Source organism: Patiria miniata, unplaced genomic scaffold (assembly GCF_015706575.1).
Source record: "Patiria miniata isolate m_02_andy unplaced genomic scaffold, ASM1570657v1 HiC_scaffold_27, whole genome shotgun sequence".
Classification (NCBI taxonomy): Eukaryota; Metazoa; Echinodermata; class Asteroidea; order Valvatida; family Asterinidae; genus Patiria; species Patiria miniata.
The window spans coordinates 853,509-874,641 of NW_024037066.1; the positions used below are offsets into that span (position 1 = coordinate 853,509).

At 40.7% G+C, this 21,133-nt stretch overlaps 1 protein-coding gene across 1 annotated transcript in view; it reads left to right on the plus strand.

Annotated features, from left to right (window-relative positions):
• LOC119734544 (sodium-dependent multivitamin transporter-like) overlaps window positions 1-20,387 on the plus strand; it is a 31,467-nt gene extending 11,080 nt beyond the window's left edge. The window contains exons 5-17 of the mRNA XM_038208081.1: window positions 1,124-1,241; window positions 2,755-2,822; window positions 3,775-3,929; window positions 7,203-7,343; window positions 8,454-8,539; window positions 11,563-11,604; window positions 13,749-13,813; window positions 14,623-14,711; window positions 15,443-15,663; window positions 16,324-16,477; window positions 17,111-17,228; window positions 18,099-18,238; window positions 19,976-20,387. Of these exons, the coding sequence (XP_038064009.1) occupies window positions 1,124-1,241; window positions 2,755-2,822; window positions 3,775-3,929; window positions 7,203-7,343; window positions 8,454-8,539; window positions 11,563-11,604; window positions 13,749-13,813; window positions 14,623-14,711; window positions 15,443-15,663; window positions 16,324-16,477; window positions 17,111-17,228; window positions 18,099-18,238; window positions 19,976-20,189 (1,611 nt within the window). The 3' untranslated portion in view covers window positions 20,190-20,387. The remainder of the gene's footprint in view (window positions 1-1,123; window positions 1,242-2,754; window positions 2,823-3,774; window positions 3,930-7,202; window positions 7,344-8,453; window positions 8,540-11,562; window positions 11,605-13,748; window positions 13,814-14,622; window positions 14,712-15,442; window positions 15,664-16,323; window positions 16,478-17,110; window positions 17,229-18,098; window positions 18,239-19,975) is intronic.
• Window positions 20,388-21,133: the final 746 nt, after the last annotated feature.

The following is a 21,133-nucleotide window of genomic DNA, read 5'->3' on the forward strand; positions in this document are numbered from 1 at the left end:
TATGCGCGCATGGTCCGGAAATAGGCCACTACAGCAACTTAAAAGTGAAGTCATTTTTTATGAATGAGAAATGTATCAAACCCCAGAATGGTGTATAACCATATATGTATAACAAATGTACAAAGACGTTGGCTGCACACTATCTACGCATGTGTGGCGTGTTTTGTACCAAAGTACCAATGTTTATAATGCTTTCATTGGCCCAAAATGTGTCAGTATTTTATGAATCTTAAAGCTATAGTCCATCATTTGTAATTTGTGCATTTTGTTCGTTTAAAGCAACACAAGTGTTCAAAATCTAATGAAGGATACTAAACAACTTACTTGATGAAGTTTCAGCTCAGCTTCAGCTTTATATTCCGAGAAAAACAGCATTCTAGGATCTCAATTTCAAATCAAAAGTTGCTAAATCATGTTTCGAATTGTTTTGAATTGCGGCTTTACCTGATGTCGCGCACTGATCCGACGAATTATAGCAACCGCGCGCGCCTGTGCGTCGTTCCAATGCTTGTGTGCGCTGCACCGAATAACAAAACGAACTACTAATTTAAATTTTCCTACGGTGCTTCTTAAGACGCACCGTTGGAAATGCCTTCTTTCGTTGATTTCTTCAAAATGAGAGCTTGCCAGAAAGGATAATTTCACAGGGAGTTTAGTCCCCTTACTATCTTTCAACCAGTATGTTTTTCAAGAATAATTACGCCAGTTACTTTTTTGGATAGCTGCAAATGATGGACTCGGGCTTTAACCGTAAAGAAAATAAATATAATTAAACTATTTGTTGATACAGTGTTGGGAGAAAACGAAAGGGGGGGGGGCAAACTGGGGGAAAATCTCCCCCCCCCCCTCATCCCATGCAGTGAATGAACAGTCAACTTATAAAACAGGATGAAAATACATGTAGGTTTTCGAATATTTGATAGAACAATATCATTTGGAAAGGCAGAGCCGCGCTTGCACAGTTTCACCAAAAAACAAGCAAATGCCGACCACCCTTCAAATTTTGGCTTTGTCCCACTGTACTGCAAAATGGCAATATCTGACTTTATATGCTCATTTCGTGGGGACAAGTTACATATAAGTTTTTGGTGAAATGCATTTACTTTTTGTGTTTGATTTGCAGTATCTTCACAAGCGTTTCAGTCCATTGATGCGTTCGATCGGCGCGTTGTTCTTCATTCTTCAGACACTGCTGTACATCGGTGTTGTATTGAATGCCCCAGCATTAGCCTTACAAGCAGGTACATGTAGAACCCATTCAACAATGTCATGTGGTTATGAGGAGAGAATAATGCTTACTATTATTATAGATTCATAAATACCTGAGCCTGTTTACCCATTCCTATTGGTCGAGAGCCCGTCACGTGGGTAGTTTTTAAGCCTCTGATAAAACACTGGCTGGCTTTAAACACAATTTCTACGTTCTGCGACACACCGCACCACATGTGCCGCACAAATGCCAATTTCCATATAAGGACATTTTTCGCACTACGCGTGTGAGGCACATACCTAGACATGGCCAGAGGGTGTTTCACAAAACATGAAGGGAATTGTTGAACAAACTTGTTGGAAATTTGTAACTTTTTGACTTGATTGTGACTTTTTGACCAAAAGGTATTTACGAATCGGAATAAATATGTGCTTCGCTGGTTTTGAACAAGTATGTTAAAGAATCCTTAAATACTGGATGTAGGCATGCGCAGAAGCAAAAATTCCTCGCTAAGCAGTGAAATGCGCTTATCGTAAGCACAGAATTTTCTGCTATAGTGAGCAGGGATTTGGGGCTAACGGTAAGCAGAGCCAAGACATTGGGGCCCTGGGCCCATTTTCACGGCACTGCTAAGCTCAAAAATTTGCTTAGCACAGAAAATGTCTGGCTAATATAAAAGCAGGTTACCAGCCAAAACTCCATGTGATTTTCATGCTAAGCAAACGACTGCTGAATACTAATCACGTGGAGTTTTGGCTGGTGGCCTGCTTTTATAAGCCAGACTCTTTTTGTGCTAAGCAAATTTTGTGCTAAGCAGTGTCGTGAAATTTGCCCCAGGCTGGTCGCTGATACTGGCCTGAGCCTTCAGCTCATTATCCCCATAACTTACTTACTTAGCAAAATAGAGCTAAGAAACAATTAGAAACAGTACAGGGTGATTAAAAAAACCAAAAACAAAACCAAAATGTCCGGACCATTGTTTCTGCATGTAGCCCTTTCAAAATCTAGGATACGAAAGCCCAATTCATAAGCTTTCTTTTAGTACAAGAATCATTCAAATCGCTCATGTACTTTTCAAGTTACGGAATTTTAAACACAACCACCGTTTTAAAGTCCTGTCCACAGATCACAAAAAGGTTCTTTCAGCAAAACGAAAACAAATCACATAGGGATGCGTGTGAATTGTTTTCCTTTTGCTGAAAGAACGCACACCTTTTTTTGTGTGATCCATTGACAGAACTTTAAAACGTGAAAAACGTTTAAAAACTTTGAAAGTGCTACATGCAGAACTTCACTTAAACAATAGTCCCGACATTTGGGTTTCGCTTTTTTTGACTCGCCCTGTCTACATTTACATGGTATTTTGGCCGGTTAGCTCATGTTCAGAGTAACTGCCTTTTATTTTAAATAACATTTGATGTAGGAACAATCGTATTTTGTTTAGCCCCTTGAAAATCTTTACATCATGGTCTTGACATGTATGACTCATGACCAAACAAAGGGGGTATTTTAATAACATAATTTGTACATTTAAATCTTTGCAGCTACCAACTTTCCTGTATATGCCACTATACTACTCTTGGGAGCCCTCTGTACTGTATATACTGCAATGGTAAGTAATGGCATTTCTGTTTTTATTTTTAAGTAAAAATTTTTTTGGCCTGGCAAGTGACCTGCTCCACCAAAAAATGTACTTCATATTTAAAAAAATATGAAGCACCAAAAATAATAATGAATGGAAAGCCAATTTCAAAAGCTACTTTTAGATGAAAAAAATTACTGAAATTGCTCAATTTGTTCAAAGAATACGACCATTTAAACGCAATGACCCTAAAACCTGTCTCGTCCAAAAAAATCAATTTATTGTGCGTTTTGACTGTTTGGAACAACAAAGAAAATGACACGGAATACTTGTTTCAACAACTGTCACCAACTGTAGCACACAATTTTTTTGCTTAACAACCCTGGTTAGGCAAACAATATGATTTATAAAATCTACTTTTTTTAAAAGACAGGCCTTTATTAAAAAGGACTTTGTTGCATATTGTTAACGTTTAAACTAAGATTTCATCGCTGGTGATGTTTGAAGACAATTGTGTCGACGATTGTTGAAATCGCATTTTTGGGACGAGACATGTTTTAGGGTCATTGTGTTTAAATGGTGATATTTTTTGAACGGATTGACCAATTTCAGTAATTTTTTCATCCAAAAGTAGCTTATGAAATTGGCTTTCCAGTCATTATTATTTTTGGTGCTACATATTTTTTAAAATATGAAATATAATTTTTGGGGTTTGGGTTCCGCTTTTTTGTACTCACCCTGTATAACGTAGGCCTAGATTTATGCACAGCTGAGCATAAACATCGCAAGGCCCAATCCAAGACCTTGACACAGTGCATCCTTCAAAATCAGCCCCACATTTTCGCCATATAGTCTCAATCCTGCAAAATCCTTTATTTTGGAAGAGGATTTTGTAGGAATTCGGGAAGGTAGTGTCGAAGTACACGCATTCCTCCTGCATCAGTCAATATTCATTTTGTCCCATTCATTTTTTTTTTCTCAGGGTGGCATCAAAGCTGTCATCTGGACCGATGTCTTTCAGTTCATTGTTCTGTTTGGGTCCCTTCTGACCATCACCATTATGGGTATCGTTCAAACTGGGGGTATGTCGCATATCTGGGACTACAACAATAAGAAGGGACACCTCAACTTCTTCAAGTAAGTGCCCACAGAGATAGGGGTGTACCTGGGAACATTATGGGTATCGTTCAAACTGGGGGTATGTCGCATATCTGGGACTACAACAATAAGAAGGGACACCTCAACTTCTGCAAGTGAGTGCCCACAGAGATAGGGGTGGACCTGGGAACATTATGGGTATCATTCAAACTGGGGGTATGGCGCATATCTGGGACTACAACAATAAGAAGGGACACCTCAACTTCTTCAAGTAAGTGCCCACAGAGATGGGGGTGGACCTGGGAACCGGGTACCGGAGTACCCGACCGTTGATGTCAGGAACCGGTTCCAGATTATGGGATCGGGTACCCGTAACAAACTTTACATATTAGTTATAATAATAATAATAACGGAAATTTATACTGCGCCATTATCTGCCATAAATGATGCTCATGGCGCAAACAAAAATTATATCAAATCAGAAATAACAAAACAATTAAATTTAACTAAACAAGAATATTCTGAGTGGTCTGAAACAAATAGGTCTTTAGGGCAACTTTAAATTCAGAAAGCGATGAGATGTTGCGAATGGCGAGGGGTAGTTTGTTCCAAAGATGAGGACCTGCGTGAGAAAATGATCGATCACCCCAAGGTTTGTGAGTGTGAGAGACAACAAGCAAAGAAGCATCAGTAGATCTCAATTGCCTGGATGGATTATATGGAGTTAATACGTCTATGTTGTATTCAGGAGCTGAATCATGAAGGCAATGAAAAACAAGCAGTAACAGTTTGTACTTGATCCGGTCAGCAACAGGGAGCCAATGCAGAGACTGCAAAATCGGGGTGATATGGGTTCTAGAGGGTGTCAGGGTCACAATTCGAGCGGCAGAATTTTGGAGTCTTTGTAGGCGAGCAAGTTGGTTACGGGGTAGCTGATACAACAGGGAATTACAAAAATCCAACCGAGATGAAATGAGGGCGTGAACAAGTTTCTCTGTTGCTGAGTGGGTTAGATACTTCCGAATTAAACCCAAGTTACGAAGTTGAAATCTGACAGATTTACATGTGTTAGAAACATGATGAGACATTGACATAAGTGAGTCAAAGGTGACTCCCAGATTTCGACAGGTCGCCGACAACTTAACAGGTGAATTTTGGATGTTGATACCATGGACATTGATCTTAGCAAGTTGTGACTTTGACCCAAACATAATAAGTTCAGATTTATCAGTGTTGAGTTTGAGAGAATTAGAACTCATCCATACACTGACATCATTGATGCATGATTCAAGTTTCTGGAGAGTCAGCAAGGCGTCATCTTGATTTGGTGCAAATGACACAAAGAGTTGAACGTCATAAGCATAGCAGTGGTAACTGATATATGAGATTCCAAGACATGTTTCAGACCACTGAGATAGATGGTAAACAACAATGGCCCACTGACAGATCCCTGGGGAACTCCATGTTTCAGTTCAACTATATCGGATCTGGCATTACCAATACATACCAGCTGATGACGATCACCCAAGTATGACTGGAACCAAGCAAGAGCACGATCACAAAAACTTGAAAGTTGCTGTACAGATTTGTTCATAAAGGTTCGCATGATAACACTACCACGTCGGTGAGTCAATATAGCAAGATGCAAGTGTGTAGCCATGAGCTCAATATAACTATAGCTTCACGGCGTAAATTGCATGATCGCATGCATTATGTGTGAATCTGTCTTTTTCATCCTCTGCGACAGTGTTTCCCCTGCCCATTCATGTCCTCTGTGGAGAAAGTTAGCAACTTTGCAGACCAGTGTTTCCCCTGGCTAATGAACTGAGCAAGGTGGTCTGGTGGTTTTTTACAATTCAAGTTGATGATTGAAACGAAAGTTATGCAGTCTGCAAACTGAAAAGAATGCAGCGCTCACAAAAATGCATGATGATTCCAAAAACACTTCGAAATTGTGAGTTCTTGATACATGGCGGTAAAGGAAAACGATTATATATTACACAAAATGAAAATTTTTCAATTGATATTTCCTTTTTTGCCAATCTTCACAGCGAGGTGGTGATATTGGCAAAAAATTGAGCGAGGTGGTCACTGAAAGTAGCAAGGTGGGCCACCTCACGTTTGAATGGGCAGGGGAAACACTGTCGCAGACGATGAAAAAGACAGATTTTGCACGTCCTTTGTGGAGAATTTACGAAATGAAAACCAGCCTACATGGGAAAACAAAACAGATTCACACATATGATGCATATATATGACAATGCAATTTACACCATGAAGCTATGGCCAAGTTCGGGCAAGGACCATTAGTCGACTAGTGGTTGATTTGTGACGTACCTTACGCCTGCGCACTGATAGCAACGTGCGAACGTCTCTAGTCAAACGCTGGTCAAAATGTCATCGCAAAACTTCTGGATCCTGACTCTCTGCTAGCTTTATGAATGCGCGCGGCTATTGGTTACCAGCGAAGCAACCAACCCCAGTAGGCTGGTTCCAAATAGTCGACTAGCGTAGTCAACCACCGTCAACTAGACAGAGTTCGGGCAAACGTTAGTTAACCATTGGTCAACTATAGTCCTTGCGCGAACTTGGCCTATGTATGTATTGAGCTCACAGCTACACACTTGCATATCTTGCTGTATTGACTCACTGACGTGGTAGTGTTATCATGCGGACCTTTACGAACAAATCTGAACAGCAACTTCCGAGGTTAAAATTTTGCCTAAGTGAATATAGACTCTTGAAGGTGTCTGATAGTTGAAACCATTGAAGGTGAAGAATGAAATTGGCCATACTTGCCTTGCCAGTCCACTTGTGGTAGTTAAAACCCTGCTTAGAGTGACCTGCAGCCCTTTGGGCCCCAGGTAACCGAATTTTTGGAAGAAGAAAGAAAATTGAGGGCCAATGATGGTCACCTTCCATCTAATCCTCATTCGACCCTTGCCAAATAAGCTGGTTCAATGAACTTTGCAGCCAGGGCTACACCCAGGCCGTGTCAACAAACTTTCGACCAGGCCTCCTGCCAAGTCTCATTGAAACATCAACAAAGACCTGTAACTTGACACAGCCATCTCCCTTCATAACTGCATACCACAGCCGCCAGTCAATTATCTTTCCAGCGCACTGTCTAGACACTGTCTGGCACGTGGCTTTTTGTTGTATTGCTATGAATAGGGTCTTGCGTAGTGCGGGAAAGTACCTGCTGCCCAGAGGCCAGCAGTTGACGAGTTGTTGCAAAGTTTTTTTGTAAACGCTGCGCAAGGTTTTAAACTCAACTGTTTTTTTTTTTTTTTGGTATTTTGCAATTTTCAGCTTTTCACCAGACCCAACCCAGCGGCTGACCTTCTGGGGCACGATCATCGGCGGCAACTTCAACACGCTGACCATCTGGGCGGTCAGCCAGACATCGGTCCAGAGATTCCTGACGGCAAAGAACCTCAAAGAAGCCAAAAAGTAAGATAAAGTTGACCTCAGACTGGCTTTGGTAGAATAATCAACAGCGTTCCAACAGCCATGAAATCCTGCCAAACCCATACGTGATGATGCGTAATATATTTGGCTATTGCAGTCTTCCAGTTGCCTATACTTCCTCTTTACGCATGTATGCTCCACTGTGATGCTTATGTGGTGCTCAGTGGTCTTGTGTCAAACTGGAAGGCTGAAAGGGAGTGGCGTCCCTTGCCTCAGTGTGGTGACAACCACCAATGTATTGTATGAAAATAGGCACCTAAGATGTAAAACAGTGTAAAATAGTACACAGCTTGCTGATACAAGAAAAAGAATAATAGGGTACCTTGTTTGGAGGATATGGCTTGATGATATCTCTTTGTGTTTTTCGCCGAAGGGGCATACTGTTTCCACCTTGTCCGTCTGTGCGTGTGTGTGCATGTGCATTTGGTTCCACAGCGATATCTGGATTGTATGTCCATGTACATGTATGTCTTGAACCTTGATACAATGAAGGTTGCTTGCTAGTATAACTTGTAGAAAATGAATACGTTTGGACCCCATAAGACAAAGGCCAAGGTAATTAGGATTAAAACAATTGGATTTTATTTTATTTGAATTTAATTTTTTTTTTTTAACAAACAAGTATACATGTGCAAATGTAATCACTTACTGAAATATTAAGGGGCTTTACACTGATTATACATGTTTTTTTTGTGTAATCAATGTGGCTTCTCCACCCTTTTTTTTGGACAGTCATATTTTTAATTGAAACAACAGAATTTTTTTTATCAACAAATGCATATACATGTACATGTATTACTAAAACTTGAGACTTGCACCATAGTATATGTACATGTTTATGCTGCTCCATAGGTTGTTCTTAGTTAAGACTGAAAATGTGCAGTCAGTTTGCTTAAATCACCTACAGTGATTTCCCATAGGCATCAATACATTACATATATAACCTAAGGAAAACAATAACGATGTCAATGAACATTCCATGTGACCCAGGTAAGTTGATGTTAATAGAGCGGTGTTATGTCATGGAAATAGGCGTGGTTGCAATGCATTTGTGTTTTTTAACACTACTTTTCTTGTTTTTTTTTAATTCAGATCTGTTTGGTTTGGTCTGCCCGGCACCGTGATTGTCCTGACTTTAGTAGGACTCATTGGCTTGGTCCTGTTTGCATATTACAACAGTAAGTTGACTGCAGATTCTTTTATTACTGAGACTTGTTAGTGTTCATTGCAAACCGCACTATACCACAAGCTCCTTTGCCCCAACCTCGTCCCCAGGGTGTCGAGCAGTACGCGCCCACCACTACCTGCTCTCTCACCCTGGTATTGGATCATTTGCATGTGCAAGATTTTTGAACACATATGCAAATTAGGAGTAGTCTGGTGCCTGCCTGTGCGTTACATTTGCGTTTGTTTTTGTATGCGGTGTCTGGGGTAAAAACAGAATCAATTCGTCGCAGCGCGAGCATGGCGTGAGTTACGAAAACATGATTTTATTTTAATTAAACTCAGGGGGGGGGGGGGGCGGAAGGGGTCTGGGTTCCAGACCAAAAAATCGCGGACTATTCTCTTTGGATACATTCCATTTTTAAAAGAGGTGAGCGTTGTTTAAAAAAAAAGGAAACCATTTTTAATGTCGAAATGCTCTCTCTATCAGCATTGAAAACATGACAGCATAGGTTCAACGAGTAATTCCAATTGATACGATTGCTTAATTTATATAAAAATGCGTAAAAACATTAGCGAACATTTGTGATTGATTAATGCCAGGATCAACGTGCTTAACTGCTTTGAATGTGTCTAGGTGGGAAATTCATTACAAAATGTCTCCCCTGAAACGGGTACAAATATCGACATAATTTGAAAAATTGTATCGTTCATCCTCTGATTTTTTCTCTGATCGTAAGTTTTAAGGATTGATCTTTTGTTCCTGGAAGTTTCACAAAAATCGCTCCGTACATCCTCTAGATATTTGACAGTTTTTTCCAGGGTTTGTTTGAGAAAATGGTTTCTGCCATTAACTCAGCGCTGCACCGGCACGCGCACCAGATGCTGATGTATACGTACGTGACCCCTCGCGAGCACCCGGTTCCGTGTAAATACATGTGCACGGAGCTACGTGCGTTAACGACGGAGCTTCGAACTGCCCACGTCGCGAGGGGGAAATGAGATCAATTTCAACGTAGAGGGCGTTACCCCTTCCGCCCCCCCCTGTTACGATCTTAACGAGACAACATGCAGTATCACATTTCATATTAATATTAACAAACTGGAAAGGAAATGAATATTTTCGAAAAGGCGTGGACGAATGATCGCGAAAACACGTACTGCACGTTGTGAATAACAACACCAAGTACACGATATAAATCCATTTCTAGCCAATTGCGATATCGAATCAGGATGCAGGAAGGAAGTTTCCTATCCAGGGTTTACTATTGGAAACAACGTTGGAAATAAAGTAAGCACTGGGGACGAGGTTGCCTTTGCCCTTTTTCAGACAGGCTCCATTCCAGACTCACTGTCAAAGAATATTGTTCTTAAGATGAAAAGTACAGTTTGGTTGTTCATGGACTCGGGGCACAGAGCAGAAGATTGTACTTTCTGTGGGACATGCTGCATGTGCATGCGAGTTTGTTTCTGCATTCCATAGGGGACGTTGAACAATAGAGGACAATAGGGTCCCCAATTCCCGAGAGGTCCCCAATTTGGCGATCGTGTATAAAACATATGGGAGGTCTTCCTAAAAAGTTTAAGTACAAACAAAAGAGGGACAATAGGGGGTCCCCGATTGCAGGCAAATACACACTTGGGTGCACACATGTGTGTCTGAGTTTGTTTCTGCATTCAATAGGGGACGTTGAACAATAGAGGACAATGGGGTTCCCAGTTCCCGAGAGGTCCCCAATTTGGCGATCGTGTACAAAACATATGGGAGGTCTTCCTACAAAAGTACAAACAAAAAAGGGACAATAGGGGGTCCCCTATTGCAGGCAAATACACACTTGGGTGCACACACGTGTGTCTGAGTTTGTTTCTGCATTCAACAGGGGACGCTGAACAATAGAGGACAATAGGGTCCCCAGTTCCTGAGAGGTCCCCAATTTGGCCATCGTGTACAAAACATATGGGAGGTCTGTGAATCTGTGTTTCGTGAGTCCTAAATTCACACTACACCGGCAAAGCTGCGTTCTGCGCCGCATCGCGCAGTACGGGCCACGCGCGCGCCAATTTCCATATAAGGAATTTTTTACAACTACGCGCAAGAGGCACATACCATAACATAGTCAGAGGGGTACGGTGTTTAAAAAACATGAAGTAAAATTGTTGAACAAAAGCGTTGGAAGTTTAAATAATTTTTTACTTGTTTTTACTATTTGACTGAAAAGGTATTTATGAATGGGAATCAATATGTGCTTGGCCAGCATGAAACGGGTCAGTTCGGCTGAGGGCCTGGTCGCCAATTATTTCCCTTACCTTCGGCTCGGGCTGTTATCAGTGACCATTACCCCAGCCGGTCTTAAACAGACTTGTTAATAACCAGCTAAGCACACATATATTCTCTTAAAGGGAACATACAACATTTGCAAACATCGAAAAATAAAACTACAAAGTTTTTAAAAAATACCTTATTAGGATGTTGGTAAATGACAGTCTAAAGCATCCTGTAAAATTATGGCACCTGGTGTGAAGTCATTTTCAAGAAAATGGTATTTTTGTATACATTTCCAACGGTGGTCGGCCGACCACCGTTGGAAAAACCAAACTATTTTTCAATTACTGCTCCAACTTTACCCTTTTTATAGTCCAAATTTGTTTGCTATTGGTTTCATGTTCATGAACGGGTGCAAGCCAGCTAGACTGGTTCCCTTACCTTACAATTTTCAGGCATCTATATTAAAATTTATCCATTTTATCTTTAGTGGAGTCAAGGAACCAGACTACTTGAACATTTTTGTTTTTCTTGGTTTTTCCAGCATTTTCGAACACAGAACTTCAAGCATGTCAGTGTAACAATATTTGATCTATTATACTAACCCCTCAAATAGTTCCTTTCTGAAAATTACAGCAAAAGCCAATGATGTACATTCCCTTTAATAAATAGCCGATTTTATTGAATAGCACTTCGTGCATGTAACTTTGCTTTATTCTTTCTTTTGGTTTCTCTCTTTGAAATGACACAATGCTTTGTTTATTCATCTTTCAGATTGTGCAACACTAGTGAACCCAGCAAATGCCACTGCAGCAAGTAAGAAAATTTTTAAAGACAGTATTTTATATTTCACAAGCTGCTTACAAATTGTTGCACATGAAATGTATTTAAAAAATTTTTTTGAGTCGTCTTGAAAAAATTCCAGGAAAAAAATCTGGAGATATGGGCCTTATTTTTTTCACGAGTTGGCCATTTTTGTTGAGTTCCCTGAATGTATTTCATCAAGTGTTAACTGTTGAACAGGATGGCACCAGACTATTTATGCAGGCACAATGCATCCTTATTTTACTGTCATTTTTTTTTTTTTAATCTGGCTTTTTACATCGAGGAATGTTTAATTACAAATTTTAATTTATTCATTGAAGCAGACTGGAATTAATTAGTAATTTACTTGCTTTCATTTCTCTTCGCAAGTTCCAAAAAGAAAGATTTTTACCTCACTTTCAATTCAATATGGCTGACTCGTGAATAAGGCCCATCTGCGGCCTCTGTTGAGTAATCAATTCTACTGAGTCAAGTATTGGCTGTTATTAAATTTTTTCCACAAGATTACCTGGTGTGAGAGCTTTAATTTTGATCTCCAACTTTTTTTGGATTATGATTGAGATATCCTGTTGGGGGAAGTTCTAGGATTATTATTGAGATGACTCTTTTTACCTTATCATGAATATTGGGGAGAGTAAGGGGCCAGTTTTAAAGAAGTCTGGCAAATAATAATAATAATAATAATAATTTGGGAGGCTAATCATCCTTACTCGCAGCTGGTATGCTGAATTGCGAAGGACGGGGCTACAACGTGGTCAGGCCGCTGGCACGTAAAGGCGCCTAAGGCTGCCGGCCACATTGACCCATATATGACCACGGAGCACAGCCTGAGATCGAAAGTGTTTGATTTTTCCGGAGGGAGGAAAACCGGAGGGCCCGGAGAAAAACATGAACATGAACATTTTTATTTGGAGTCACAATATATTTGTATCCCCTCCCCCCCCCCCATGCCAGTTGGTGAGAAGACACATATGATGATAATGGTAACCTGTTTTGCTAAGAAAGTATCCCAGTGTTCATAGGTCAATTTATCTATTCGTTTTCTTCAATTACTGCATTAATTTTTAAAAATTGGATTATTTAACAACTGTTGACTGCTGTGATGTGGGATATGTCGTTTTAACACCAGACATTCATTTTTAACACCGGGGCGAAGCCGAAGGTGCTATGCACCCCTAGGGTGTTAAAAACGTCATATCCCACATCACAGCAGTCAACAATTGTTTTGTTATACCTTTGTCTTGGATTCTTTGGATTTCGATGCAAAAATCACGAAAACAAACAGCAGTAAACACAACAATCATGACAATCGAACGTCAACTCACATGCTTGTTGCCTGCTCGAAACAGCTGATCGTCTGCTAGTTCACTGCTCCCACTCATGTGTGAAAACATGGTGAAAATAGCGTGGGTACCAACAATATAAGCATTTCACACCGTACGTACCGTACCGTACGTACCGTACGTATAAATGTCATAGCACACAATGTATGTACAAATGTCATAGAACACTCCCTGTGGGATATCACATACATGTGATTGTTCTAGGCCAGTGAAAATACAGTATTCAAGACGAGGTATAACAATAATATTTATCAAATTAGGCTTTTACCCTTCACCGACGTATAAACACTGTATACTCAGTGTGTTACCTCCCGAGTGAAAGTTGGAAAAAATATCTCGGGTGGGACTCGAACCCACGACCTATTCATGAATAGTTAATGCGGTACCCGCTGCTATGTACATGATTCGAACCAGCCAACCGATCCCGTTAGCTCAGTAGTCGAGTAGTAAGACATCTGCATTAGAAAGCAGGAGGTCGTGGGTTCGAGTCCCACCCGAGTGATTTTTCCCAACTTTCACTTGGGAGGTAACACACCGAGTACACAGTGTTTATACTGTCGGTGAAGGGCAAAAGCCTAATTTGATTTACACCCCAACGCAAAATTCCATCTTATGAATAATAATATTTATCATTTTACACTCAGTTGAGTTGTGTATTAGTGTCTTCATAAGCATTGTTATAAATGCTTAAGGTACTTTATGGAATCTATTAGTATGTCATTATCATTATTCCAAGCGAATCACTCTGAAAGAGTTTTAAATTTTCAATTATTTTGTTCTTTTCTCCCAAAGCTGCACTACTGAGCTGTAACGGCTCGACGCCTCATTACACACCACACTACCAATCATCAGACCAGGTGGGTAATATTGGAAAGTAAATTCCCAGCAAATATGCAATCTCTGAACCCCTGAAATAACTTGAAACTTTACCCGAACTCCCTGCTTAGTTTTACTGAGTAGAAGACAATGTCCATCAAAATCCATGACTCTGGGACTGGGAGTCAGGTTGGCGTAGCGGTACTTTCCTCGCCTTCCACCGCTGTGACCCGGGTTTGAATCCTGCCTGGGCCAGTATGTGGATTAGGTTTTCAGTCCCTACCTGATTCCAACGGTTTTCCCTAGAATATTCTTCCGGGCTTTTCCTCCCAGCTCTAAAACTGTAATTTCTTCTCATTGTCTTCACTCCACGGGTTTCTTCAGCTTGAGAGCTACAGTGCCTAGGGCGCTTTTGAGGAATCCTTGGTTTCATTGCCTGAAATGATTAATAATAATAATTATAATAATAATAATAATTACCCTGGATTGGACATTTGGGATACATCCCCATAGACTTGTGCACACGAACTTAAATGTGCCCTAACCCAATATTCCATTTTCCTTTTTCCACGAATTTCGGTATATTTACTAATGAGACCACTAGCAACAAATATAATCTAATTGTAACAGTAACTGTGACATTAGGGAGACATTTTCATGTCTCCCTAATGACCGATGTCTCCCATTGTGCGAAGAAATTACGATAATGTGTCTCCTTATTGTTTTCAGAATTGTGAGCAAAGAATCCAGCTACAACTTCGTCTGCGCACCAGCTGAACTAAATTATACAAGTAGCAAGTTTTTTTCCCCTGTTTGTTCTTAAGATAGCGGTTCATTCTTTTCCATCCAGATTCTGGTGTATTTCGTCAGCCTGGAGTTTGGCAAAATCCCAGGGATTCAGGGTCTGTTTGTGGCTTGCCTGTTTGCTGGAACTCTCAGGTAAGCTGGTGTTGAGAGATTTTCTTTCACATGTTGCTTCTAAAAATATTTGGTTGTAGTAGGACAGTGTTGTCCAGTTGTAACCTGTTCAAGATTTCAGCTTGATACTGTTCTTGTAGTCGGAGTCGTAATTGAAACAGTATTCTAAGGTCATTCACACATCATTCAGTCACAAGCTATTTTGATGACAATGACACAGGAATTTCCTTGTCAGTGTTCATCTCCTGTGTAAAATTGTCATTGGTATGTGATCGACGTATGATTGACATGTGATTAACATGTGACTGATGTGTGATTGGCATGTGATTGACCTGTGATTGACATGAGACTGACTTGTGATTGATTTGTGATTGACATGTGACTAACTTGTGACTGACCTATTATTGACTTAAGATCGACTCATGTGATGTGACTTATGATATGACATGTAATAAGCATAGGGAAAGCATGTGAGTGACATGTGATTGACATGGATTGACATGTGATTGACATGTGATTGACATGTGATGAACATGTGATTGACATGCGACTGACATGTGACTGACTTGTGATTCACATGCGATTGATGTCTGGTTGACTTGTGATTGACATGTGACTAACTTGTGACTGGCCTATTATTGACTTAAGATCGACTCAATTAAAAGTCTACTTGTCGTTGAGTCTGGGATTTTCTAAAATGAACAACTTTGAAATTCTTGAAATGGGAAATATGACCGGGTTTCTCATTTCAGCACTGTGTCGTCGGGCCTGAACGCCCTAGCGGCCGTGACGCTAATGGACGTTGTGCGGATATGGAGAGGTCGCAGTAAGCCTCGTACTGACTCGGACGCCAACGGGGAGATATCCACAAACGCCAGCGGTAGCACTGTTACGTCAGCTTCGACGCCAAGCAGCTCAGTCGCTGTGAACCAGGCCCAGGACCGATGCGACACGATCATCTCCAAGTTACTCAGTAAGCTTATTGCTTATTAGCTGGGTACTAGTCATTGGCAATTAACAACACGTCAAAGTTTGGCTGGTAACCCTGCTAAGCAATATTTATTTTGTGCTTAGTAAATTAATGTGCTAAGTGATTCCACAAAATTGACCCCAGGTGAGACTCTGATGTAGACAAACCTGGTGAAAACCATTATGGGTGGCTAGTCTGTAAAGCGCTCGCCTCTCACCAATGTGGCCCAGGTTCGATTACCGGCTCGGACCATACGTGAGTAGAGTTGTTCGTAGATTCTCTCCTATGCCACGAGAGTTTTTCTCTTTTCTCCGGGCTATCTAGTTTTCCTCCCTGCGCAAAAAGCAAATTTTTTTATCTCTGGCTGTGCTCTGTGGTCAGACATGGGTCGTATGGCGGCTAACTAGGCGCCTTTACATGCCCTCGGCTCGACCAGATTGTAGCCGCAATTCAGCTTCTGCTGCGAGTAAGGACGACAATCCAAATGCTGGCCAGTATCAGACTTTAAGTGGCCTGCCGTTTTGAGTCTGTGTTCAGACTAATTAGTCTGTGCTCAGACTAGTCTTTCTTTGTAGGTGATTTAGCAAACGATTCTCGTGGTAAATTCAGAAACCAAAGTAGACTTCAAGTGACTGATCTCTTTTTGTCCATGTATGTATACAGCTGCTGGTTTTGGTGTTGCCAGTATCGGCCTGGCGTTTGTGGCATCTAAACTAGGCTCTCTGGTGAAGATGGCCAACACAGTACTAGGCGGTGTGGGTGGACCGCTCCTTGGAGTGTTCTCACTGGGCATGCTGTACCGAAGAGCAAACACAGGGTAAGGATAAACTAAATGATGAAAAGATCATCACCAAATTCACAACAGACTAGAAGTCAGTTTCTTGAAACCGTTCCTACCTTATGCCATTTTATTATGATCGGGATTTTTCAAGACCTTGGCATAGCTGCACAGTGTTTCAATGTAATAAAAATCTTGGATGAGAATGATCACAGCGTTTACGACAGTTATTTTTGTACAATTTTATATCAGTTACAAAACAGTCATTGAATTAGCTCCGCTTCCCATTTTGAAGATAGTTTTTTTCCAATCTTCTTTGGAAGAATTCGGTCGTAGGTAAAACAACATTCAATTTGCCTCATAAACAAAGCTGTGAATTTCTTGTGTCAACCCTAAGTTGCGCAACTCTACTAATTATATTGATTAGCCAGTAAAAGCATATTTTTTGAAAATTTCTGCCGTGCCTGACGGTGCCTGAAGCCAAAATTAAATAACTGTGTTGCACAATAATTTATTGCTGAGGGTGGAAGTATGTAGGTAGTCAGTAATCCATAATGAAGAAAAAAATGGTTCCCCATTTACAAAATGTCTTTCCAACACTTTTACCTCTGTGCCAGAGTCAGTTGCCAGAGATTTTTCATTTTCTTTTTCTCTGTCATAATTTACCTGCAGTGGAGCTCTGATAGGAATACTGGTGGGTTTCTACCTGTCGATGTGGATCACAATAGGTGCGGCGACACACCAAGATGAAAATCACAACGTCAAAGAAGACGCATTTGCACTGTATAGGGTGAGTCAAGCTGTATAAGGCAAATCTGATGACTGCATTTGGCTTTGGGACCATAAGGCCAAAAAGCAAAATAGTTCTGCTTCCGGTTTCCCTACCTACCCTATTCTGACGGCCCCTACTCTAATTTTTATGGGGAAAATGAGGAAAACCTACCCCCCCCCAAAACCATCAATTTCTACCTTTTTCCCTTGACTACACGAAGATGCCTCCATATGATCGGACACAAAAACAATTGGGAAAAAAAATCCCAACCTACCTACCCTATTTTCGAATGCCATGTAATCAGAAGCAGAACTTTAAAAAAAAAAATTTGGCCTAATTGCTATGCATCCTCATGCACTTTGTATGAAAATCCCGAGTGGAATTTGCACAATTTTTTGAATTTGTTTCTGTTGTTGGAGCACTTACCAACAGCACTGCTTTTCCAGAGTGTACCTTCATTCATTGCAATAAAACTTAAGAAAGGAATCATGAAGAAATATTGACTAATAATTTGAACAATCCCAAATCTTTTGAAATTTTTTTAAAACAAAATCCCTCACCATCTCTTCCAGCAGAAAAATTTCTAGAGCAAACCCAACTGTGGATTAAAACTTGGAAAAAGAATCTTTAAAATTATGAAAAATAGTAAAAACTGCTGCAAACTGTTCCATGACTGGATTAACCTGGAATATACAAATCAAAACATTAGAGCGGCCTTATAGTCATCCTTAGCAAGGACTTCTTCAGAGGCAAATGACAGAGGAACAAGAAACAAACAGAACTATTTAAAATTCTTCCACAAACACTAAAATTATGTTGCTTTAGAATCATTTTTTTGGGGTCAAGTTGGCCCTCCATGTATAATTTCCTGTTTTTCTTGACTTTCAGATCTCCTTCATGTGGTACAGTATGTTCTCCAGCATGGCTACCTTCATAGTAGGAGTCATTGTCAGTGAGATCATCCGATGCAGTATACCAGACGAGCGATACAAACGAGTCGACCCTCTCCTCCTTGCAACATTCCTGAGGTAAGAGCCACTTATTTACTCCCCGGTCGTCCCCGTGCCAACTGTCCTGAGGTTGTCGGGTCACCGACTCATGTACCTGCTCAAGATGAATTCCGTCCATGCTTGTGTGATTGTTTATTTGTGCACGATTGAAAATGATGCAGAGTGCATAAGCTTAAGTCTCAAGCGATGAGTGCACTGTGAACACGTAGGCGCATGAGTAAGGGGGAATATAGCCCAGGTTGGACGATGTCTTCATTGCATTACGTCTGACGTCCAGGGTATAAATTGTACCACCATAGCGAAAAAAATTAGAACACATTTTTTTCTTCATATTATTACCTGACTGAGGAAGCTGAAATTTCGCGTACATATTCCCTGTGTCCAGAATTGTGCCTGCGCTGGGTTTAGAAAAGGCACATGTGCCCGCGGGCGGCGTGTTTACCGAAAATAAACCGCCAAGTTCTACGCTTTTGTTGAAAAAATTTTCAGTACGAACTCCCCGCATGAAGATATACATGCGCGTGCCGTTTGCTGCCGCTTGCTGCCGTGGCGGCAGCGTGCTAGGTGTGCATGCACGCGCGCGCGTAATCTTCACACAGGGAGTTCGTACTGAAAATGTTTTCAACAAAAGCGTGGGATTGCGGTTTATTTTCGGTAAACACGCCGCCCGTGGACATATTTGCCTTTTCTAAACCCAGCGCAGGCATAATTCTGGACACAAGGAATATGTAAGCGACATTTCAGTTTCCTCCGTCAGGTAAAAATCATACAAAATTTCCCCCCCCCCCCCCCCCCCCCCCCCCCCCCCCCCCCCCGCTATGGCAGGAGAAATTCATACCCTGGACTCCGTTGCGTGTACACAACGGAGTCCAACCTGGGCTTGGGGGAATAGTGAAAACAACACTCAGGCTTCCTCTCTGAGATGGAATTTACCCACAGCTAAGTCGAATCGAAGTAGCCAGCCAACTCTGGCAAGCTTTGTGGGAAAAGTGGTTAAAGGGAATGTACAACATTTGCTTTTGCTGCAATTTTCAGAAAGAAATGGATTTGGAGGATAAGTATGTTATAGAAAATATTGTTAACCTGACTTGTTTCACGTTTTGGGCTTGTAGATGCTGGAAAAACCAAGAAAACCAATCATGTTGTTGTTGTCTAGTTCCCTGACCCCACTTAAGATGAAACAGAGCAATTAATAGACTTTCGGGAATTGTAAGGTCAGAGAATCAGTATAGCAGGCTTGTACCCCTTCACAGGTGTGCAATCAATTGCAAACAAAAGTCAGAATAACTAAATATGAAAAATTAGTAACAGTTTTTGAAAAAAAGCCAGTATTCTCCAACGCTTGTCGGCCGACCAGCATTGGAAAAATACAGTTGTTCTATAAAAATGTCAGCACACCAGGAGCCACGATTTTACAGGATGCTTTAGACTGTCATTCCCTGACAATCCAGTAAGGTATTTCGTGATAATTTGATCATTTGATTTTTTAATGAGTGCAAATGTTGTATCTTCCCTTTAAGATGTCAGCACTAACGAGCAGGGGGATATGAGTTTGATTCATATCAGATTTAAGCTTGTGAATTTTTTCTTACAAGCTCTCGAACAGCATTGAATTTACAGTGCTAATAACATAAAATCGACACTCCCCTATGCAAACAATTCCATCTTACAAGATAAGATTACATGTAATGAAACATTTTTTAAAAACTGTTTCAAGTGTTAAATATGCGAATTTCCTTCCTTTTGTGTTTTCAGGCCCAAAGGTTGGCATAAATCCTACTCCGGCACCGAGTCGAACAACCCAGACCTGCAGATCGGCGATCCGGTGTTCCAGAGTCTACTGGCCTCCGGCAATCAGAGCATGGACCAGGAGAACGAATCGCTGATGGGTGACATAGAAGGAAATGACATCCACGAATTAGGGTCAGTGCAAAACGAGGTCACAGACATGAGAAATGGACAGTATTAATGCTTAGCAGGCTTGTGGCACAGGGGTCCAGGTCCTAGACTTGTGGCTGATTCATCTCATTGATTTGTTGCGGTTTTGGAATAGTCGGGTCCAAGAGCTAAGGTTGCAGACTAGTAAATAAACTGCCATAGATCCCAGTGATAAATATACCCACTTCCCAAATTTAGGAAAAATACTCACAACTCTCCTAAGTGTTCAAGCTTATTTCATCATCTTTCATTTTCTGTAAAAAATTTTTGGATTAACCAATGACTTTTGGAAGAAAATTCCATCCAAAGATGATCACCCCTTAAAGTAGTCGTGAAGCGCATCGCCATTTTGAGAAATGATGCCTGCCCTTCATGGCAAAATAGAGCAGTTTTAGGGCCCAATTTCACAAAACCCTCAAGTTCATGGCCCACAAAATTCTGTAATAGGAAAAAAAAAGAAGTTGAGGTCATGCAAATCGTGATTTGGCCGGCGTAGGCAAGTTTGGGCCTATTTACTGGCCTGCAACCTTACGAACTCTACAGACTGAGGACTCCACGCTATGCTGCTTGTGTAATGTAATTTATGCGCATGTTCATACATAGACTGCTACAATGTGTATAATAGTATCTCAGCAACCAAACTGAAAAAAATGTTGTTCATAAAATGTATAGTTATTTACAATTCTCCTCGTGATGTGGAAACAAAGTTTTATTTTATTTTAATTGGGCATTATTTACGAAAAAAATCAATGTGTGTTTTCTTGTTCATAAGTGTAATGGCAGTTACAAAAGCAACAGATGTGCTCATTCTACGTTCATTTCTCTATTTTCTAAGTTATAAATTATAACAAAAAATATACTTACAAGGCATTACAAAAGAAAGATTAAAACGCCTCACCAAAAGGTGACATGATGTATTCTACTCAAATTACGTCGGTGAAGGGGATATATTTCGGTTTTACTCGAGTTACGGTA